The sequence below is a fragment of the Misgurnus anguillicaudatus genome, chromosome 24, assembly GCF_027580225.2.
Source record: "Misgurnus anguillicaudatus chromosome 24, ASM2758022v2, whole genome shotgun sequence".
Taxonomy (NCBI): domain Eukaryota; kingdom Metazoa; phylum Chordata; class Actinopteri; order Cypriniformes; family Cobitidae; genus Misgurnus; species Misgurnus anguillicaudatus.
The window spans coordinates 20552884-20575883 of NC_073360.2; the positions used below are offsets into that span (position 1 = coordinate 20552884).

Genomic DNA, 23000 nt, shown 5'->3' on the forward strand with positions numbered 1-23000 from the left:
AGGTAACTTAAGTGTTCTCTAGGCCTGTCGCGATAAACGATAAATCGATTAATCGCACGGTAAATAAAATGAGCTCGATAATTTTTTTAGGCCGCGATAATTCACATTTGCATGCTTGTTTGTTTTCCTTGTCTCTCTCTCTCTCTACCAAAGAGACTGGATGACCGCTCCGTTTAACGAGTGACAAGGAGTGAACCCTCGTCAGTCATTTGTCAGTCGCATGATCTGTGTGGGGAGGGGGGACTCCTGGCGTAGCCTATCACAGTAGGTGTACTGAGGAGGATGAGCGAGCGCCGCGTGAGGAGTGTAGCAGGAGAAAACACTAGTTGAGACGAGAGTTGGAGAAAAAGATGGATTTACTAGAGGCTGTTTACACTTGTCATTAACATGCGTTTTCATCGATCGGATCACAATGTTTTACGTCTTTTCTGACACAAGGTGAACAGTGCTATTTTTAGCCTTTCATTGATCAACTAAAGCGGGTGATCTCCGCAGTTTCGTTTTGCAAGCGTGTGAAAGTTGCGCGATCTTATTTCATCAATTGTGCTGAAAATTCAGAGAAAGCTCTAACATATACATGTAGAAAATAATGTGCAGCATGTTTACTTGCTAAACAAGCAGTGGACATAATATTAGTTTGGGTCCATATAAACTCATAATTACTCCCGCTGGCGTTTAAATGACAGCGGAGAGACTCGCCCACCGTCTCGACAGACCACCCCCTCGCAGTATTCAGGACAGAAGCGGTCGAAAGTGGACAAAAGAGACGGATTTAAGTACCAGGTGTAAACGTGATATGTCTCTCTCGTCTCTCTCGAACACTTATACCACGTGTAAACAGCCAAGTTTCAAAACCAAACGCTACAGCTTCAGTGTGGGAGTACTTTGGATTTAAACCTAATGACCGAGGTGAACCACTAAACCTGAACGAGCCGTTATGTCGCATTTGTGGTAAAAACACTTAAAAGTGGCAACACGACAAACATGCATATGCACCTAAAACGCAATCATCCTGTTATTTTGTTCATTTCTTGTGGATATTTAAAACGTCTTCCAGTTCCAGTATTACTTATTGTTTAGAAATAAAAGTTTATAGATCTTTGAAAAGGTGTATCTGCATTATTATAATGGTCCCGGAGCATCAATTTTATCGCCTATCGCGATAAATTCTGAGGCAATTAATCGTCTAGCAAAATTAGTTATCGTGACAGGCCTAGTGTTCTCAAGCTGGAGCTAATTTACGTTAACTAGCGGTTAATCTCTGTTACATAAATGAGAATGCAGTACAGTACTACTAATAGTAATAATATTAACAGTAATTATATAATGGTTACACTTTATAATAAGGTTTCGTTAATCATAATGAACTTATTTGTACTTCAGCCTGAACTAATGCTGAGTTAATGCATGCAAGTTACAAACATAAACTAATTAAGAGTCATCATCATTAAGTACAGCATGACATGTCTTTTAGTTGTTAGTTAATGTATTAATAAACAATGAATTCATGTGTTGCGTCATGTCATAGTTAATGATGACTCTTCATTAGTTTATGATTAGTACATGTCATAGCTCAGCATTACTTCATATTTAAGTAAGAATTCATTTAGATCAGTTCATTATGGTTCATGGACCCTTATTATAAAGTGTTACCAATATAATTACAGTAATCTGATGATTTATTTTTCATAGAATAAACTCTGATCGAGTTTAGGAGTCAGGATACTAATAATAAATAGTGTTGTTATAGTAACACTTTTAGATCTTATAGTCTGTTTTAGAAAAGAAGCTCTTAATACTGCTGACAAGAGATGTTTGTGTTAAAAAAATATTTTGTCTGTAATGCTGCTTAGTGTTTATTTTTTTAAGAGAACAGAATATTTAAACAATGCTTAGAAAGCATTTGTGTGTAATTTGATTTGGACAGAAATCCGAAACTTGATTAAAAAGATAATTAAAACAGCCATTTCAAATGCTGAAGTGATTTTCTTTTTTATTTATTACTTAGAATATGTATAACTTAATGTTTTAAATAATTAAAAAAGCTGAAAAGTCGTTCAAAACGTACTGATTAGTCATTAAAATAATCGACGATTAGTCGATTAATCAGTCTAATAATCGATAGATTAGTCGATTATTAAAATAATCGTTTGTTGCAGCCCTAGTAAAGATGGACTTTGGCAATGACTTAGAAAGCCTAGAAAGATAAAGTAATCTGATGGTATCCTGTGTTTGAATTTTAGGACCATTGTGCCTTGGAAGGTGTTCCGGCAAGCCCTGCACGAATTCCACCCCATCAGCTCAGGCCTGGAGGCCATGGCTCTCAAATCCACCATTGACCTCACCTGCAACGACTACATCTCCGTCTTCGAGTTCGACATCTTCACCAGGCTTTTCCAGGTGCAGTTTTCAAACCCCTCACTTCCTCCGAGCAAAGACTAGCTCCATTGTCTCTGTGTTCAGCCGCGGGGAAGGTCTGACAATGGCTATTGTTGTGTGGACGTGTGCTGTGGGTATGGAGGCGCAGTTTGTATGCGTGTGTCGATGCTGAGCCTCGAGTTCTCATGGCTGAAGGCCAGCTTGACTGGAGGCCTCTTATCACCTTTTGTAGCTCAAACAGGGCTTGTCCGCACTCCTGCGAGCAGACGGCTTCCTGAGTGTAGGGGACGAGAGAAGATTTGTAAGTGCCTCGGCTTTAGAAGTGTGATGTGTCTGACCTATTTTAAAAACAAGTGGTGACCTATGAGGGGCTTTTACTATAGCTTTATTTATTGCAGCCATGCACAATAGACATGTTTAAGGTTACTATATTTATACCCGTGTGGGCAAGCACACTTTCACCACATAATTAGTGGTGCTTCAAGGAAAACATCACTGTTACTATTGCACTGTTACATTTAGATTCGGTGTCCTGGTTAGTTTGAATACTAAACCTACTTATGAAAATGTTGCGGTTTGTTTTCGGATCATTTCGATTTTGCACCTGCTTGGCAATAAAATGGAAAAAATCTCAAATAGACTGGAATCTAACCAGACTATGAGATTTGGGCATAGGTGCTTGTCTTTGGCAAGCAAGCATATACTCCGAACACCCTAGACCACATGGCAATGACATCATGGTACAAACTACCCAGAAACCTCAGCAACATTAGAAAGCAATACTTCCAAAACCATTCTAGCATCATTGTGCCAATCCTGCTAAACCTCAAATAAAAGGAATTGCAGGACATTTTTGTTTAATGATTTTCAATGTAATGGATCTGTAATATGGATCTGGGAATTGGCATCACTGTGTTGTCTATGTAATGAGCTCATTATTCTAAGTGCTGTACTACAGTATACACTCTCTCTCTCGCTCTCTCTCTCGCTCTCTCTCTCTCGCTCGCTCTCTCTCTCTCTCGCTCTCTCTCGTCAACAGGCCATAATCACATTTATCCTGTAATTAGCTTCCCTTTCCCTTCCATACATCACATCAGAGCTAATTCGGGAAAGGGGTCAGGATAATTTTTCATGACTAATTTAGCACTAATCAAATGCTGCCTTTGATATATATAATAATCGAGCTAAAATGGACAGAGAGCCACAATTCATGTTGCATGCTGGTCTATTAGGGCACTTAAGAGCAGCCGTAGATCCGCTGTTATGCCTTCAGGGTCGTGCTTGTGTTGCACCGTACCGTTGCTTCATTCATTCATTTATTCGCACAAGCAGCCAGAAATAGACAGGCTGTTTACAGAGAGACCGCAAAAGCTTTTTCACAAAGCTACACGCAGCAAGGTCATGCTTCTCATCGGCATATAAATGGGCCTACCCCGCCGTAGAGTCAGATACGGTCATTTTTCCACCCCCGTGGTTTTTGCTGCTTTAGCTCTTTCACTAGGAGCAGACCTTTGTGAGATTGCACTCATTGAATAATTCAATATGAAAACCGGTTTTGTTTTATGTGTTTGCTCAGGGTACACATCCACGATCGTGTATCTCTGGTTCCGATAGTAAATACTAAAGATCTTTCATGAAGATAATGTGTAATTGGAGAGGGGAGAGCTCGTCAATCTTCATGTTGTTAGGTGACCCATATTTAATCTGACGCTTTTTGACGTTAGTTTCAGTTGGTTCGTAGCCAAATGTGTTTAAAAATGTGTTAATACAGCCCACTGTTGAGGTGTTAGATATAATTTTGCAAGACCAAAAGCTGCACACTAGTCATATATTAGTCAAATCTATTTAGCACATTATATTGGTTTAGATATTGTTTAAAGTCCCCGTGAGCATTTTATTATTGTTGTTTATATGCAGGGTTCCCACGGGTCCTTGAAATCCTTGAAAGTTTGTGAATCTGGGGGGGATTCGAGGCCCTGGGAAGTTTTTGAAAATATACATACATAGATACAGTTCATTGAAAGTGCTTGAATCTATTTTATGCAAGAAGTTTTATGGAAAAAATCCATTTTATTCCCTGTGTAGTGTAGGATAATATCATAAAAATTCTAGACTTTTTAAGCACGCATGCTAAACTGTTCACTTTACATGCTTATATCTTTTGTATGCGAATGTTGATTCATACCAAAATGCTTTTTTGCATAGTTGTGTTTGACACACGAAAACGTCTCGGGTTATGTATGTAACTGTTGTTCCCTGAGAAGGGAACGAGACGCTGCGTCTCCCTTGCCATACTTCTTGCGTCCTTGTAACGCCGTCTTTAGCAATATTTTAGATAGCGATATACTTCTTGGCTTCCGCGACACCCTGTCTTTGTCGTTAAACCTCACCATTGGTTGAATTTGATATACACATTCAGACGCACTTACCCCTGGAGGCGTCCCTAAAGTGTCACCGCAGTGACGCAGCGCGAGTTCCCTTGAAATCTTTAAAGGTAACCTTGCTCTCACTTGAAATGTGTCCCCACATTTAGTCCTTGAATTTGAGTCCTTGAAGGTGTGGGAACCCTGTATATGTCTATGTGGTGTTTTTAATAGGCTTTAAGACAAACCATTCTTCATTCAGCACTATTGCGAAGTATTTTCTCCATAAAATTGGAGACGGTCTCATTCTCACTGTTTAAAATCACCTTGGTCTCCAACATCACAAACATCTAACCAATCATATAAACACAGCTTATGTATGGATGCTTCATAGACCCGGCACTGAAACGATTGCAGCACAGCTGCTTCAGCTCTGCTTTTGTGCAGCTCACACATGCAGGCTGAGTACTTTAACCTGTAAAGATTAGCGCTAAATGATTAGTGCTACAAATGCACAGTTCATGTATGCATTGTGTGAAACTGAACTTAGCAGTTATGTGTCTGAAACCGCAGAGCTGTGCAATTGATTCTAATTGAGGTAAGGGTGTAGAGTTACATTCAAGCACTTTTAAAGCATGAAGAAATTACAGTAACGGGTAAAACTTTATATGATGCTCAAAGATGAGTTTTAACCAATAAAATTATTGACTACAGGAAGACATCTTGCATATCATATTTATTAATAAAACCATTTTATTACGAGAAGATAGGAAAGATCATTTGAAGTAGCTCTGCACCTTACTAAAAATAGAAACTGGGTGTCATACTGCATCACATGCTTCCACTCTGAATGGACACGTAGTGGTAGTGATCTAGTTTTGTTCAACATCCAGACAATTTTGACAGCTTTCATCAGAGCTCTTCTTCTTAGACAAGAGCTATCAATGCTAAAATGCACACTGATCCTGTTTTCATGTGCCAGGAAGTGTATTTCTGCCTTGGCATCTTTTGGTGGAGAACTTTGTACCTGCAAGTCACATGCCAGCTGTCAGTGGGGTGTCTCTTTATGTACTCAGTCTAAGGTTTTTCTTTAAAAAACGGAACAAGTTAAATTCTTAGAAGCGTTTGCAAGTTTGTCATTTAGAGGAAGTGCCAGCCTTGCCTGAGAAGCATGTGCCATGAACACATGAGTGGGTTTCATGCAGTTATTGTTGTATCATTATGCAGAGCTTCAAGCCTACTGAAAGCATTCAGTGTCGTTCCCAAGTCCAAAATTCACTTTACCACACCTACCAACAGTCTTTATTACAAGGAAACGTTTGAGTATTGTAGATTAACTTCTGATTAAACGTTTTCCACTTTGTGTCCGTATGGTTTAATTAAATGTAAAAGGGTTAAAATTTCAAAATAAATTCACAGAGTACTTGCATATGATCTCTTTTTTGAGAACCAAGTCTTTAATTTCTGGTTTTATTTCATTTTGAAAGAATATTTTACGGATAATTGCAAAAATGTCAATGTGGTGTAACCCAGTGGTTCTCAAACTTTTTCAGCGTGCGTCCCCTTTTGTGTAAGGTGCATTCCTTCGCGGCCCCCCTAAAGAAAATTTATGACAAAAAAACAGTTCTATAACTTTAATTAAACAAAACATTAAATTATACAAAGTAGTGCTGCCTTATTTTTTTAGGTTTAATTTCACAGAATTCATGATAAATTCATGTATTTTATAAAAATGTCATAAAACTGGGGCCCTGTGACACCATCTCGTGGCCCCCCTGGGGGCCCCGGACCCCAGTTTGAGAACCACTGGTGTAACCGGTCTGTGTCAATTGGTGTATCTAGTGTGTATATATATATATTTTTTTATATATATTTTTATATATATATTTCATAAACAGTGTGGACTAAAATATAATAATCTAGTTCAGTGTAATATGATTTTTTCACATACATTTTACATCATTTGTCAAAGATTATTTAGAAAACAGAGCTGTTTTCAGCATATGTCTGAACAAATATTACAAACACGCATTAAAATTAACATTTAGAAATAACTAAAAAAAAAGGTATTTATTTATTTATTTTGATGATTACGCTTACATGCCACCAAATTGGATAAAATATTTAATATTTCTCATTCTTTGGCGCAATTTGCGGTTACATCATTTGACATTTTCAGGTCCATTCAGTCTTCACTTTCATAAAAATGGTGCAAATGTAATTTTTTTATTGCATACGATTAAGATAAATAAACTATGTGCATTGAAAATAAGCTTTTAAAACAAGTTTTTAAAAAAGATTTTTGAATTTCTCATCTTGCCAAACCGTTTTTGTCACCGACCCTTAAATTGAATCCATTACGTTAACTTGGATTCGATTACATTCATTTAATTTAATTTAAAACATAAATTCCATAAATTCACCAGCCAGCTTGCGAGAAACTAAGCCAATGTTTATGTGCTTGACTTGTAGCACGTGTTAATTCTGAATCTCATGTCGTACTGAGAAATAATTCTGTGACTCTAAACAATAAAATATTGTCAATTGCTCAGTTGATGAAATATGTGTTAGCTCTTTGTCTATGTAAGCATAACTTTTGTTTGCAATGTCCCTGTGGTTTTGGATGAGTCTTCAGGAAAGGAAATGAGGTTGACATACATTTATATTTGGCGATGTCACAGCACTTGTTTATCAGTCAGGTGTGGCTTAACACCTGCATCTTACCATTATAAAAAAATGCTTGGTTCCCACATTACACTTACATTAACTCTTTCCCTGACATTGACGAGTTATCTCGTCAATTAGGAGAATACGCTTTCCTGGCAAAGACGAGTTTTTATGTCAATCCATATTTCTGCTATTATCTATTAGGTGGTGCCCCTTACCCACCTTATAAAACACTATAGCATATACGGATCCAAAAGAACTAAATATATTATGTGTATGTTTTGATCATCGTTTTGAATCCGATTTTTTAACAAAAGCCTTTACAAAAATGCAATTATCTCAGCTTTTTGTTAAAAATTAGGTATTTTTAAGAAACTTACCCATATTTGAGAGGTGAACAAAAGTGAAACTTTTTTTGTTGTTGCTTAAAAGCAGGGGGTCTGTTCTATCATTTGATATATTGTATGTTTATATATTTAAAGAAGAATTTACTGAAAACAACTTTTTTTAAATGCTGGCAGTGAAAGAGTTAAGTGTTGTTATGATTAGGGATGTGAGTTCATTTGGCTAGCTGGTGTCAATGGCATTTACAGTGACTCGACTGCATCCACACCACACTCTTTCCCGGACATAACTCTTTCTCCTGATTTCCCAAGTGTGTGTTAGAGGCTAGTTCACAAGACGAAGTATCTTATGTCAGATTTAATCTGTAGTGCATTACAGGCCATGCCATAAATTCACAATGCGGGTGGTGTTTAAAAAAAGTTTTTACTTGATGTTTTTTTGTTTTGTGTTTGTAGCCATGGTCATCATTGTTAAGAAACTGGAACAGCCTGGCAGTGACTCATCCGGGGTACATGGCCTTTCTCACCTATGATGAAGTCAAAGCCCGTCTGCAAAAATTTATCCACAAGCCCGGCAGGTAATACACAGACTGCCTATTTATATATGCATTTGGTGGTAAAGTAATAATTTCATCAGGAAGCAAAGTCTGAAACAACTGACACATTGGTTATTTTGGGTAAATGTGTCTTTAAATTTTGTTTTCGAGTATCATAGCAACTATGACTCCAACCATTACATAAGGCCTGCCAAATCACAAGATTTGAATTTAAACATGCCTTAATAGCATCAGCATTTTCAAACCATCCCTGTCTATGACTCTTAAACAGTGACAGGAGGTACATGGGACAATTCACTGTCAGTCCCATGAGCCCCGCCTCCCAGTGGCCCAAAGGACAGCGTGGTACCTCCCATCAATAGATGTATTGTAAATCTACCATGATGTCACAAGTGCTTTCTTAGCAAAGAAAAGGAATCATATGACTACCCCTAATGCATTGAGAAAAGTTTCTCAGTGTTGGTCTCATTTAATTATACGTCATGTATGCTGTGTTTTGGCTTGAGCGTGTGTTGTAATGATGAAGTTTTGGTCTTGTTTGCAGCTATATCTTCAGGCTGAGCTGTACACGGCTCGGCCAGTGGGCTATCGGTTACGTCACGGCTGATGGGAACATCTTACAGACCATTCCTCACAACAAACCCCTCTTCCAGGCCCTTATCGATGGCTTTCGGGAAGGATTGTAAGTTAGAATAGCTTAAAACACAATACCACACAATGTCAATTAGGTGTATATAATGTTTTCTTTTTTCACATACATTATTTGTCTTTATCGATGATATGTGGAATACGCAATTTACACTTTTAATAAGTTGCTTCAGATAAAGTCTCTGCCTAGTGCATAGATAAGTTCATAAGAACATAATGCAGAGCTTTCATCTTTATTAAATTTTAATATATTAAATTCTACACTGCAAAAAATGATTTTCAAGAAAAAATTCTTAGTATTTTTGTCTTGTTTTCAGTAAAAATATTTTAAAAAATTCTTAAATTATGATGCTTTTTTGATGAGCAAAACGACCCAAAAAATACATCTAGTTTTTAGAGCAAAAATATCAAATTTAAGTGATTTTGTGCATAAAACAAGCAAAAAAATCTTCTGATGGGTAAGCAAAATTTTCTTGAATTAAGTGTTTAAGAGAAATGTTCAAGATTTTTTGCTTACCCCATTGGCAGATTTTTGCAAATTTTTTCTTGAAAATCATGTTTTGCCGTGTAATCACTACAATGCAAAAACTGACTTTCTTACGTAGTGTTTTTGTCTTGTTTTCAGTAAAAATATAAAAAAAATTCTTAAATTAGAATGCTTTTTTGATGAGCAAAATGACCCAAAAAATACATGTAGTTTTTAGAGCAAACATATCTAATTTAAGTGATTTTGTGCATAAGAAACGCAAAAAAAATCTGCCAATGGGGTAAGCAATTTTTTTTGTTGTTGAAATTTTCTTGAATTTTTCTTGAATATGGTGTTTAAGAAAAATGTTCAAGATTTCTTTGCTTATCCTGTTGGCAGATTTTTTTGCTTGTTTTATGCACAACATCACTTACATTTTTGGGTCTAAAAACTAGACTTACCTTTGTGGGTCGTTCCGCTCATCAAGAAAATGCATCCCAATTCAAGAACCTTTAGATATTTTTACCGAAAACAAGACAAAAATACTACAATTTTTTTTCTTAATTTTTGCAGCGCAAGTGTTTAAGAAAAATGAAAACTTATTTTAAGATTTTTTCTCACCCCATTGGCAGATATTTTTGCTTGTTTTAAGCACAAATTCATTTAATTTGTATATTTTGGTCTAAAAACTAAACTGATTTTCTTAGGTCAATTTGCTCATCAAGAAAAAGCATCCTAATTGAAGAATTTTTAGATGTTTGTACTGAAAACAAGACAAAAATACTAAGAAAGACACAACATCACTTAAATTTTATATTTTGGGTCTAAAAACTAGACTTATTTTCTTGGGTCGTTTTGCTCATCAAGAAAAAGCATCTTAATTGAAGAATTTTTAGATATTTTTACTGAAAACAAGACAAAAATACTACAATTTTTTTTCTTAATTTTTGCAGCGCAAGTGTTTAAGAAAAATGAAAACTTATTTTAAGATTTTTTCTCACCCCATTGGCAGATATTTTTGCTTGTTTTAAGCACAAATTCATTTAATTTGTATATTTTGGTCTAAAAACTAAACTGATTTTCTTAGGTCAATTTGCTCATCAAGAAAAAGCATCCTAATTGAAGAATTTTTAGATGTTTGTACTGAAAACAAGACAAAAATACTAAGAAAGAATAACAAGTAAGGGATAATGTATAGGCAGCTGGTTGTTATCGCAGAAATAACATTAAATATTAATTTGAAATATTTTATTTGCTAATTTTTAACAAAACGTCTGTGAGGAAAACCTGGTTATTTTGGGTTTTAAGATGTTCAAATGTCACAAACACGCTATTTTGGTGGGAACTGTCCAATCAGAATCAAGCATTCCTATGAGTTGTGTAATAAACACTAATAACTTCACCCAATTTGGAACTTTGTTTCTCAAAAATTTGACCCGTTTTGTCCTGTTTAGCTACCTTTTCCCTGATGGCCGCACTCAGAACCCAGACCTCACGGGATTGTGTGAGCCCTCCCCTCAAGATCATATCAAAGTCACACAGGTACTTCCTTAAAGTACCTCCCAGAAACAATCTTGTGTCTTGTATAATCTGTGCTCTCTCTAAGACAACCATTTCATCTACTACAGGAGCAGTATGAGCTTTACTGCGAGATGGGCTCCACCTTCCAGCTCTGCAAGATCTGCGCAGAGAACGACAAGGATGTGAAGATCGAGCCGTGCGGCCATCTCATGTGCACTTCCTGCCTCACAGCCTGGCAGGTACGAGTGAAGCACCTTCTGAGGGTTTATATATTTATAAACCAGTGTGATTTATTTGGATGTAAGCGACTGTTTTCATCTTTTAAATTAGGAATCTGAAGGCCAGGGCTGCCCGTTCTGTCGCTGTGAAATCAAGGGCACTGAGCCCATCGTCGTTGATCCCTTTGACCCCAAGGATCCCAACAGCGGAGGCTCCTATGGAGGCTGCAGGGGTACGTTTGGTGCGGAGGGAGCCCCATCACCCAGTTATGATGATGACGACGACGATCGATTGGAGGACTCTCCTTTCATGATTAGCAAGCTGGTTGGTGCAAGAGTGAGAAAAGTTTTATTTTACATCTCTAAATCTTCTTTTCTGTTGTTGACCAGTATGTTTTTTGGGTACCAGGTTGAAGAGGTGTTTGAACATCTTAAAAAGATGCGAAAAGATCCAGTGGTCTTGAAACAAGCGGCATCGCTTCAGCTCTCACCTGCCTCAAATATAATTAGGGGTCAAGCCCCGAAGGGGCGTAGAACCCTATTGTATTTGTTAGTTTTCTTATTATTAGGGGTCAAGCCCCGAAGGGGCGTAGAACCCTATTGTTATTGTTAGTTTTCTTATTATTATTATTATTATATATTATTCTTCTTCTTGTTCTTCCGCCATTGAAGTCAATGGCAGCCCATAGAACCGTACATAGGAAAGTTATGAAATTTGGCACACATGTAGAGGACGGTCTTAGAAGTTACTATAGCAACATTGGTGTGTCTGACTCAAACCCTCTAGCGCCACCAACAGTCCAAAAATCCACTTATGTTCATGCTCATAACTTCTGACCCGTGAGTCCTAGAAACTAAATTCTTGTTTCCTCTGAATCCTTGACTCGTGATGATTCAAATGCACACATTGCTGTCATTTGTGTCATGCACATCTTTCCGCCATTTTGAATTTTTCGTAAAACCTACTTTTTCGAACTCCTCCTAGACCGTTTGTCCGATTTGCATGTCCTTTGGTATGTAGCATCTAGAGACACCCAAGACAAAAAGTTATCAAAAGCTTTTTGATAGACCAATGCGTTCTCATATAAATTGACAACATATATGGCGGCGAGCACGCCAAAACGGACGTGTGGCTGTATCTTCAAAACACTTTGGTGTATCGACACGAAACTTGGTATATGTCATAACAGTCATGACCTGAGGGTGCCTGCAACGTTTCGTCACAGCGCCACCTAGTGGTCACGAGATTCGAAAAATGCTTATTTTCGCTTATAACTACTTCAGACTTGAGTCTAAAATCATGAAGTTGGTCTTGTTAGATTCCTTGAGGCATGCCGAGTCAAACGATACCAAACGGTTTTCGGTCGGCCATTTTGGGTGTCGGCCATTTTGAATTTTCTCATTAAGTTCAGTATTTCACAAACAGAATGGCGTATCGCTACGAAGTTTGGCATGGTTCATCAGTGACATGTTCTGAGCGCACCTATAAATCTTTAGGACAGCGCCACCTAGTGGTCAGGATATGTAAATAAATTGTTTAAAATCTTTATATCATTTGATTAATTTGCCACTATGACATAAGACTTCACTCTATTGATTCCTTGGCTCATGCTGAGTCCGACTGTACCAAACATGTCTGAGTCAAACCTACTTCCTGTCGGCCATTTTGAATTATATTGAACACCTACTTTTTCGAACTCCTCCTAGAGCGCTCGTGTGATTGGCTTGATTTTTGGTATGCATCATCTAGAGACACTCTAGACAAAAAGTTATCAAAAGCTTTTCGGTAGACCTATCCGTTGTCGTATAACGCATCAAAGAATGTGAGGGTGAGCACGCCAAAATGTGTTTGAGCCTGTATCTTCGCAAAACTTTTGCGTATTGATATGAGACTTGGTATATGTCATAACAGTGATGACCTGAGGGTGCATGCACCATTTCGTCACACTGCCCCCTACTGGTCACGAGATATAAAAAATGTCTATTTTTGCTTATAACTACTGCAAACTTGAATGTAAAATTATGAGAGTGTTCTTGTTAGATTTCGTGAGGCATGCCGAGTCAAACGATACCAAATAGTTTTTGGTCGGCCATTTTGTGTGTCGGCCATTTTGAATTTTTTCTTTAAGTTCAAGTATTTCAGAAACGCAATTGCGTATTGTTATGAAACTTGGTATGATTCATCAGCAACATGTTCTGGAAGGACTTGTAAACTTTTCGGCGCCCCCTAGTGGTCAAGAGATTTGAAGCTATATCTCTGCATCTCTTTATCGTATTTACACCAAATTTGGTGGGTGTCATCACAATCAAGACCTGAGTCACAATTTATTGTTTGGTCAGTGCCCCCTAGTGGTCAAGTCATTTAAGGCTATATCTCCGTATCGCTTTATTGTATTTACACTAAATTTGGTATGTGTCATCACAGTCATGACCTGAGGCTCTATCTATTGTTTCTGCAAAGCGCCACCTAGTGGTCTCAAGATACAAGAAAATTACTATTTTTTTCATAAAACTAATGCAAACTTAGATCTTAAATCATGACAGTCATCACGTATGATTCATTTTTTGCCATGTTTGGCTTGACCCCGGTATCGCTGCTTGCAGCTATATTTAGGGGTCAAGCCCCGAAGGGGCGTAGAACCCTATTGTTATTGTTAGTTTTCTTATTATTATTATTATTATTATTATTATTATGTTTCCTCTTCCGCCATTGAAGTCAATGGCAGCCCATAGAACCGTACGTAGGAAAGTTATGAAATTTGGCACACATGTAGAGGACAGTCTCAGAAGTTACTATAGCAACATTGGTGTGTCTGACTCAAACCCTCTAGCGCCACCAACAGTCCAAATATCCACTTATGTTCATGCTCACAACTTCTGACCCGTGAGTCCTAGAAAATAAATTCTTGTTTCCTCTGAATCCTTGGCTCATGATGATTCAATTGCACATGTTGATGTCATTTGTGTCATGCACATCTTTCCGCCATTTTGAATTTTCCGTAAAACCTACTTTTTCGAACTCCTCCTAGACCGTCCGTCCGATTTGCATGTCCTTTGGTATGTAGCATCTAGAGACACCCCAGACAAAAAGTTATCAAAAGCTTTTTGATAGACCAATGCGTTCTCGTATAAATTGACAACATATATGGCGGCGAGCACGCCAAAACGGACGTGAGGCCGTATCTTCGCAAAACTGTATTGTATCGACACGAAACTTGGTATATGTCATAACAGTCATGACCTGAGGGTGCCTGCAATGTTTCGTCACAGCGCCACCTAGTGGTCACGAGATTCGAAAAATGCCTATTTTCGCTTATAACTACTTCAAACTTGAGTCTAAAATCATGAAGGTGGTCTTGTTAGATTCCTTGAGGTATGCAGAGTCAAACGATATCAAACGGTTTTCGGTCGGCCATTTTGGGTGTCGGCCATTTTGAATTTTCTCATTAAGTTCAGTATTTCACAAACAGAATGGCGTATTGCTACGAAATTTGGCATGGTTCATCAGTGACATGTTCTGAGCGCACCTATAAATCTTTAGAACGGCGCCACCTAGTGGTCAGGATATGTAAAGAAATTGTTTCAAATCTTTATATCATTTGATTAATTGCCACTATGACATGAGACTTCACTCTATTGATTCCTTGGCTCATGCTGAGTCAGACTGTACCAAATATGTCTGAGTCAAACCTACTTCCTGTCGGCCATTTTGAATTATATTGAACACCTACTTTTTCGAACTCCTCCTAGAGTGCTCGTGTGATTGGCTTGATTTTTGGTATGCATCATCTAGAGACACTCCAGACAAAAAGTTATCAAAAGCTTTTTGGTAGACCTATCCGTTGTCGTATAACGCATCAAAGAATGCGAGGGCGAGCACGCCAAAATGTGTTTGAGCCTGTATCTTCGCAAAACTTTTGCGTATTGATTTGAGACTTGGTATATGTCATAACAGTGATGACGTAAGGGTGCATGCACCGTTTCGTCACAGTGCCCCCTAGTGGTCACGAGATATGAAAATCGTCAACTTTTGCTTATAACTTCTGCAAGCATGTGTGTAAAATTATGAGAGTGCTTTTGTTAGATTTTCTGAAGCATGTCAATTCAAACGATACAAAATGGTTTTTGGTCGGCCATTTTGGGTGTCGGCCATTTTGATTTTTTCTCTAAGTTCAAGTATTTCAGAAACGCAATTCCGTATTGTTATGAAACTTGGTATGGTTCATCAGCAACATGTTCTGAAAGCACTTGTAAACTTTTTGGTGCCCCCTAGTGGTCAAAAAGATTTGAGGCTATATCTCTGAATCTCTTCATCGTATTTACACCAAATTTGGTGGGTGTTATTACAGTATTGTTCCGAGTCACCATCTATTGTTTTAGCCAGTGCCCCCTAGTGGTCAAGACATTTGAGGCTATATCTCTGTGTTCCTTTATTGTATTTACACCAAATTTGGTGGGTGTCATTAGTTCATGGCATTCATCACGTATGATTCATTTTTTGCCATGTTTGGCTTGACCCCGGTATCGCTGCTTGCAGCTATATTTATTATTAGTTATTCTTCTTCTTCTTCTTCCGCCATTGCGGTCTATGGCAGCCCATAGAACCGTACGTAGGAAAGTTATGAAATTTGGCACACTGATAGAGGACAGTCCAATGTGTCCCCACAGCAAATTTGGAGTCTCTATGTCTAACCCGCTAGCGCCACCAACAGTCCAAAGTTGCACTTATGTTTTTGCTTATAACTTCTGATCCGTAAGCCCTAGAAACAAAATTATTGCTTTCTCTTATTCATTGGCTCAAGACGATTCGATTGGACCCTATGGCGTCTTTTTTCGACATGAAAATTTTCCGCCATTTTGAATTATTCGTAAAACCTACTTTTTCGAACTCGTCCTAGAGCTTTTGTCCAATTGCCACGAAAATTGGTATGTATCATCTTGAGACACTTAAGGCAAAAAGTTATCAAAAGAATTTCGATACACCAATCCGTTGTCGTATACCGCCTTAACGAATTTTACGTAGAGCGCAAAAAAACAGATTTTAGAATGTATCTTTGTCAAACTTAGACCTATTGTCACGAATCTTGGTACCTGAGATGTCAGTCAGGAACTAAGGGGGCATGCACAGTTTCGTTGCAGCGACACCTAGTGGCCAGACGAATGTTTTATAGGCCTATAACTAGTGATGCACCAATGCATCGGCCGCCGATATTTATCGGCCGATTTTTGATGAATTTGAAACCATCGGCATATCGGCAATAGCACGAGAAAGGCCGATACCGATTGTTTATTAATTAACCGCATAAAGTCAATGAACTGCATGTTCAATTAAAATGATTTAATGTTTGGGTGTGCACTAGGGCTGTTCCGAATACCATTTTTTGAGCTTCAAAGCTCTAGTAGAAATCAAATCAAATATTCAAAGCTTCGGAAGGAGGGGCTGAACATATTTTTCTCTTTAATAAAGGCAGGAATCTGTGTGCGTATGTAGCGGCGTGCCTGTCACGCGTGCTGCGAGAACAGCATTAGTGAAACAAAACACGAGCAATACTTTTAATAAGGTAACGTTAGCCTAACATTTTTCTAACAAACAAACACTCCCGTATCAGAAATTAGAAGCATAGTAATGACTGATAACGTAAAGGGTAACTTAGGCCATTTAAATAAAACAACGTAAAATAAATGAACGAAAGAATGAAGTTCAACAAACTGTAATAAAACGGTAGCATACTTTTAAAATCAAGTTTATTTACTAACACTTACACCATCCAATATGTTTTTCATCAGTAGAACAATAAAGAAGATATTTTGCAGAAACCCCAGTGCTCCGTCATGCAAGTCAACCGATCCGCCACTTTAAACATGTATATCTAATACAAAAGTAATCCCCCATAACTCCGTGTGACATATTGATGTCTTGTGAAGCAAATCAATCAGTTTTTGCAAAAAAACTGAACGTTATTTACAACACTATTCGTGTGAATGCCAAAGCAGGAAGCCCGCTTTGAGGCGATCTCTTTCTGATCTCTTCTACTGGTGCAGTTTGGTGCTGTTGGCTATGGATGTTGGTCTCTCTGCGCCACCTATAGAGCTGGAGCGTGAAGCGCACTTCCTGCTTGGCAAAAGCTCTGCATTAACGCTGTAAAATATATATATATTCGAATCTCAAAACTGAAAATCGAATGTCAACCAACGGAACGAATATTCGAACATTCTGGTCCAGCCCTAGTGTGCACTATACTTAAGCACCGACAGAAAACCTTTGTTGAGCTGGCTCAAATGTCTTGGACAATAAAAGAAACAGACTGCACTTTAGTGGGGCAAAAAGTCCACCTTTTTTTGAAGTAGCAATATTTATACTCTGTTTAAAGCAATAGCACTGGCATTATTTATGTTTATTAAAGAAATTCATTATATGTAAAAAAAATTAGTTAATGTTGTTAATAAAAGAAATGCTGAATAGCAAAAACCACCTTTGAAGGTTGTCATGTTATCTTATTATATTTGTTTTAGCTTAATTTGTGCCTCTTATTATGTTGGTCAGTTGAATGTTAATTAGATACAATCCATGTTCAGTAAAAAATAATTTGATGCAGAAATAAACTAGCTAATAGACCAACTGTATAGTGTTGTATAGTGTTTAATATCGGTATCGGCATCGGTATCGGCCAGAAGTTGTCTGCTTAAATCGGTATCGGTATCGGCCCAAAAAAATCCTATCGGTGCATCCCTACCTATAACTTTGGCTCCGTTTAACGTATTTTCATGGGACTTGTTTCTTTGGTGTTCTGAATAGTTGCCGAGTCCAACGATACCAAACATGCCAGATTTCGCCTTACGGTTAACCCTGTGCAGCAAAATAGCGCTTAAAAAACAGGCGTGAATATCTCCGCGAGCGTTTTTCCGATCGACTCGAAAACACCATAGGATGAAACTGACCTTACCTTCTGAATAAAAAGTTCTATTGGGGTTATATTAAAATTTTCATCAGAAATGGCCGAAAATTGCAAAAAACGAAAAATTACCTTCAAATTTTGTGTTTTTTACACATAAATGATTGTAACTTCGTAACGAAAAGAGATTTTTTCACCAGATTTGATGCGCTGATGTATGAGCACATTCTGAGGCTACACAAAAAAAATTGTATGCTTGCCCCACTAGATGGCCTTATAATTGAACAAAACCTTTGATAACAAGCCAGCCTTATGGTCATACAACTGTTTCTTCACTAAACTAAAGTGTATAGACATAAAACTAGCTAGATGTAACACAATCATGACCTGATGTTGCATGCACAATTTTTTCATTGCACCACCTACTGGTTTTGAGATAGAATATGGTATTTTTGCCTAAAACTACTGCAACAACATATCTAAAACCATGAGTCATCATGGATTATTCCTTTCATGGCTTTGACTATAATCACTGGTGGTTGCCAATTCACTCCTTAGCAACCATTGAGAATACCTTATCAACCGTTTTTGCAAAAGCTATATCTCTTCATTAGAACATCGTAGAGACACGGGGATGGTCTCTTTTGACTCATTAACACCACTGTAACATTTTGTTACCTAGATTCTTCAATCTGCTTATCCAATCTCAATTTTACATCCTTTTGTGCCCTTTTCGGCTTGACCCCGGCATTGCTGCTTGCAGCTATATTTTTAAATGTGTTCCTGTTTAATAATGTCCAGATGAAAAAACATTTACTTCAGCACATAACATTTACAATAGACATTTCATTGTGTCCCAGTTCACAGTAAAAGCTCTGAAATGTTGGTGTGTTTAGCATCAGGACAGGTATTTGAATGATTTTGTGTGCTTTAGGTGGAAAGGCCGCCCTCACCGCTTTCAGTCGCCCCCCAGTCTACTGTTCCCCCAGTACCTCCCCGCCTGGATCTCCCGCCGAGACCCAACAACTCTCCTGGGGCTTCTAGTCCAGGGGCCACATCCAAGGTAAATGCACAAACATTGAACTGTTTTGCTCTTTGAACCTCAGTTTGGACTGATGCTGATTATCACTTAAAAAAAAATTAAGAAATCGGATACAAAATTCATGAGATTTACTTCTACGGTTGTAACTGCAGTGTTTTGATGTCTCATTTCTACATCAAAATCCTGTCCCAAGGCTTCCACTCTTCACAAAGACAAGCCTTTGCCCCTCCCTCCAGCTTTAAGGGATCTTCCCCCTCCTCCTCCCCCAGACCGGCCACACCCAGCTGTTCCCGACAACCGACTCCCGAGACGCCCTCTCCCAAGCACACCTGGAGAATCTTCTCGGGACAAACTGCCCCCTGCCCCACCCAACCGCAGCATGCCAGAGTGGAACTCGCGGCCCGTACCCAAAGCCCCGTCCCAGCCACCAGCGACCGGAGATTCCCGCGTTTCTCGAGAACTCTCTAACCGGCACTCTCTGCCCCTGCAACTGCCCTCTGCTATTGATGCCAGAGCAGAATCCCCAAGAAACAATGGTCCACCCAGTCTCGATCATCAACTGGTGAGATTGCACATGATGCCGTTTTAACACCTTGTGTGATTGTAAGGAAGGGAAGACTAATCTGGCACCAGGCCATCATGGTGCCATCAGGGCATGTAAAGGGGTACCGTTGGCACACAATTAATAAAAGAGATTCATATGGGGGTTAATTTTTTTGCCCATATCTGCCCATAGATTCTATCTCTTGCAGTCGCCATACACCCCCCTTTTATTTATTTATAAAGTGTTTGGTATCTAATTGATAGTGCCGTCACACTCTTAGGGGAACACCCCACTGGAGGGCAAAAGAGCACTATCTGTCATTGACCACAGTTTAAGAACTGAGTGATTTCTTTTGTTTAGCCTAAATACTAAATAGTCGTTGTGCAATTAAATGCACTAACCGACAAGGAGACAATCCTGTGCTATGCTTCTACCAAATGTCTTCTGATACGGAAACCCAAAAAATAGGATTTTGTGTCATAAACACATGTGCCTCTGTCCCCAGTAAGGGCAGACAGTGGCAGCCATCGATATACACTCATATTTACAGTGACCACTTCATCAAAGGTAACCAAGTAAACATTGAATTATTGATTGTATTTTTAGCAGTGATGCGCATGTTGATCCAAAATGAGTGGGTGCCTGCGGTCATCCGCGGTTACGAGTCATCCAAAAATATTTTGATGATATTCGGGTCGCGGTCGGTCGGGTCGTTTGAAATAAAGATGCCAATCAATTGCGGCCGAGTTGGGGGCGGGTTAGTTGAAAACGTCAGTCAGGTGCGGGTTATTTATACATTGACCCGCGCATCACTGATTTTTAGCCATAAATGATATATTTGAGTAATTTTCTTAACTGGATTGTTTTGCGTACTGAGGCCTAAAATTAGCTACCAAGTTGTCATGTAAAAAGCTAAATTGATGTGAAAGAGTAGTTTGCAAATCCTTTTACAATTTTATTACATTTATTGTACTAAGCGGAATTAAGTCGTTTTCTTATATGATATACAATATGATATATTATTAAAATAATCCTGGCGACAGTATAAGAATTTTTTTACGAAAAATAAACATCGCCAACGCGGAGGTCTGGCATAACTTTGATGGTATTTAGGTATTTATCTTATTTTTTCTTCTGCTAAGAGGTAATTTAAATAATCATGGCTTGAAACAGAAAGAAAATTGATCGGCTTGTGCTGCTTCTCCATGGAGAGCTCAATGTAAACTGCCACTTTATTGCCCTCCAAACCCCTCGTGACTAAATACTGTCAATAGCATGATCAAACTTTATAAAAACCATGCAGCACTCAAAATATGGTGTGAAGAGGTGCATATTTCAAATGGGAACGAAGTGATATAACACAATACATTTACATATATATGCATATATGCATTTGGCAGACAGATTTATCCAAAGCAACTTACAGTTCATTTAAGGTACATCCTGCAAACTAAACCCATATTTTTGCCATTGTTAGTTTAATCTACCAGCTGAGCCACAAGAACCTCAGAATAGTAAAACAACCCTTTATCTTACATTCACATAGTAATTACACAAATAAGTACTGGGTTATATTATTTAACATACTTATTATAAGAATATGGTTGGTTGTTTTTAATTGTTTAAATCCTCTAAATGCCACCTTTGTCAAAAATTAGATACATTACATTACAATACATTGTATTGTGTTTTCATCAAGCTATTCAGAAATACTGGATGTTGACAGAATCCATTAAAGGCAGGGTGCATGATCTCTGAAAGCCAATGTTGATATTTGAAATTACCTAAACAAATACAACCCTTCCTCAATAGAATCTGGACCTTCTTTTGATAGACCCGCCCCACACATACGCAACCCAGGCAACGATGTTGGTTAGTAGACACGCCCCTTAATGCTGATTGGCTACAAGTGTGTTTTTGTACTCGGCCCGACTTCCTTTTTCCAAAGTGTTTTACAAAAATCATGCACCCCGCCTTTAAGGGTCTGATCAAAAATGCGAATTTACAAGAAATTCATCCGATTTACTTTTTGCATCCGAGTTCTTCATATATAACAAGGTCACTGTGTTAATAAAATTTAAAATGTCAATAAAGTCTCTGACCTCTATATGTTCTCTGTTCAATTTCCTACATGTAGAGTTTTGGATCATCTCTCGCTGGTTCTGACTATGACTGCCCCAAAGTGAAGCCGTCTGCCTCCGCTAACGCCATCTATTCCCTGGCAATCAGGTTGGTGACACAAAGCCAACATAAAAACACCCCCTCACTTCCCGTTTCATCAATCTGTTAAATCAGCAGTTATGTGGATGTTGACTCTTCTTGGTGTGCTAACAGGCCAGGAGGAGTCAAGCCTCAGACGGGCGAGGACGCTCGCGAGAACGACGAGGAGTCTGAATACATGACACCAAGTTCTCTGCCAGTGCTGCCCTCTGCTGCAGGGGAGGTTGTGCCCAGACCCCCACCACCTACCAGGTAAATTAGTTTCACTATTAGCTAAAAAAATGTATGATTTAACTGTGGTTTAATTTATGCCTTATTTGATAAATTGTGATTGTAGACTTAAAGGATTAGTCAATTTAAAAAAAAATCTAGATAATTTACTCACCACCATGTCACCAAAGATGTTGATGTCTTTCTTTGTTCAGTCGAGAAGAAATTATTTTTTTGAGGAAAACATTCCAGGATTTTTCTCATTTTAATGGACTTTGATGGACCCCAACACTTAACAGTTTTAATGCAGTTTCTAAGGACTTCTTAACGATTTCAAACAAGGCATAAGGGTCTTATCTAGCGAAACGATTGTCATTTTTGTCAAGCAAAGTGAAAAGTATGCACTTTTAGACCATAACTTTTTGTCTTCCTCCGGCTGTGTGACGAGCCAGCGCGACCTCATGCAATACGTCATCACGTCAAGAGGTCACGGATGACGAATGCGAAAACTATGCCCCAGTGTTTACAAGTGTGGAGAAAGAGGACCGTTTCGACGTTGTTGTATGTCAAATGATACAAATTAACGTCTTTGTGTCAGTTTATTGTTTAAAATGGTCCACAAATGTGCGTTTCATATATGTAACACGTGACCTTCCACGTCATTATGCAATTACGTGAGTTTGTGCTGGCGCGTCACACAGCCGGAGGAAAACAAGAAGTTGTGGTTTAAAAGTGCATATTTTTTATTTTTCTCGCCAAAAATGACAATCGTTTCGCTAGATAAGACCCTTATGCCTCGTTTGAGATCGTTTAGAGTCCTTTGAAACTGCAATTTTAAACTGCATTAAAACTGTTAAGTGTTGGTGTCCATTAAAGTCTATTAAAAAGAGAAAAATCCTGGAATGTTTTTCTTAAAAAACATAATTTC

The 23000-nt window shown here is 38.3% G+C and overlaps 1 protein-coding gene across 1 annotated transcript in view; it reads left to right on the forward strand.

The window, feature by feature from the left end:
• Nucleotides 1-23000, forward strand: part of cbl (Cbl proto-oncogene, E3 ubiquitin protein ligase) — a 48096-nt gene that overhangs the window by 18542 nt on the left and 6554 nt on the right. Inside the window, exons 4-13 of the mRNA XM_055196459.2 lie at nt 2244-2400; nt 8210-8331; nt 8855-8992; nt 10879-10966; nt 11053-11184; nt 11276-11500; nt 18991-19119; nt 19292-19660; nt 21780-21871; nt 21977-22114. Coding sequence (XP_055052434.1) covers nt 2244-2400; nt 8210-8331; nt 8855-8992; nt 10879-10966; nt 11053-11184; nt 11276-11500; nt 18991-19119; nt 19292-19660; nt 21780-21871; nt 21977-22114 — 1590 coding nt within the window. The remainder of the gene's footprint in view (nt 1-2243; nt 2401-8209; nt 8332-8854; nt 8993-10878; nt 10967-11052; nt 11185-11275; nt 11501-18990; nt 19120-19291; nt 19661-21779; nt 21872-21976; nt 22115-23000) is intronic.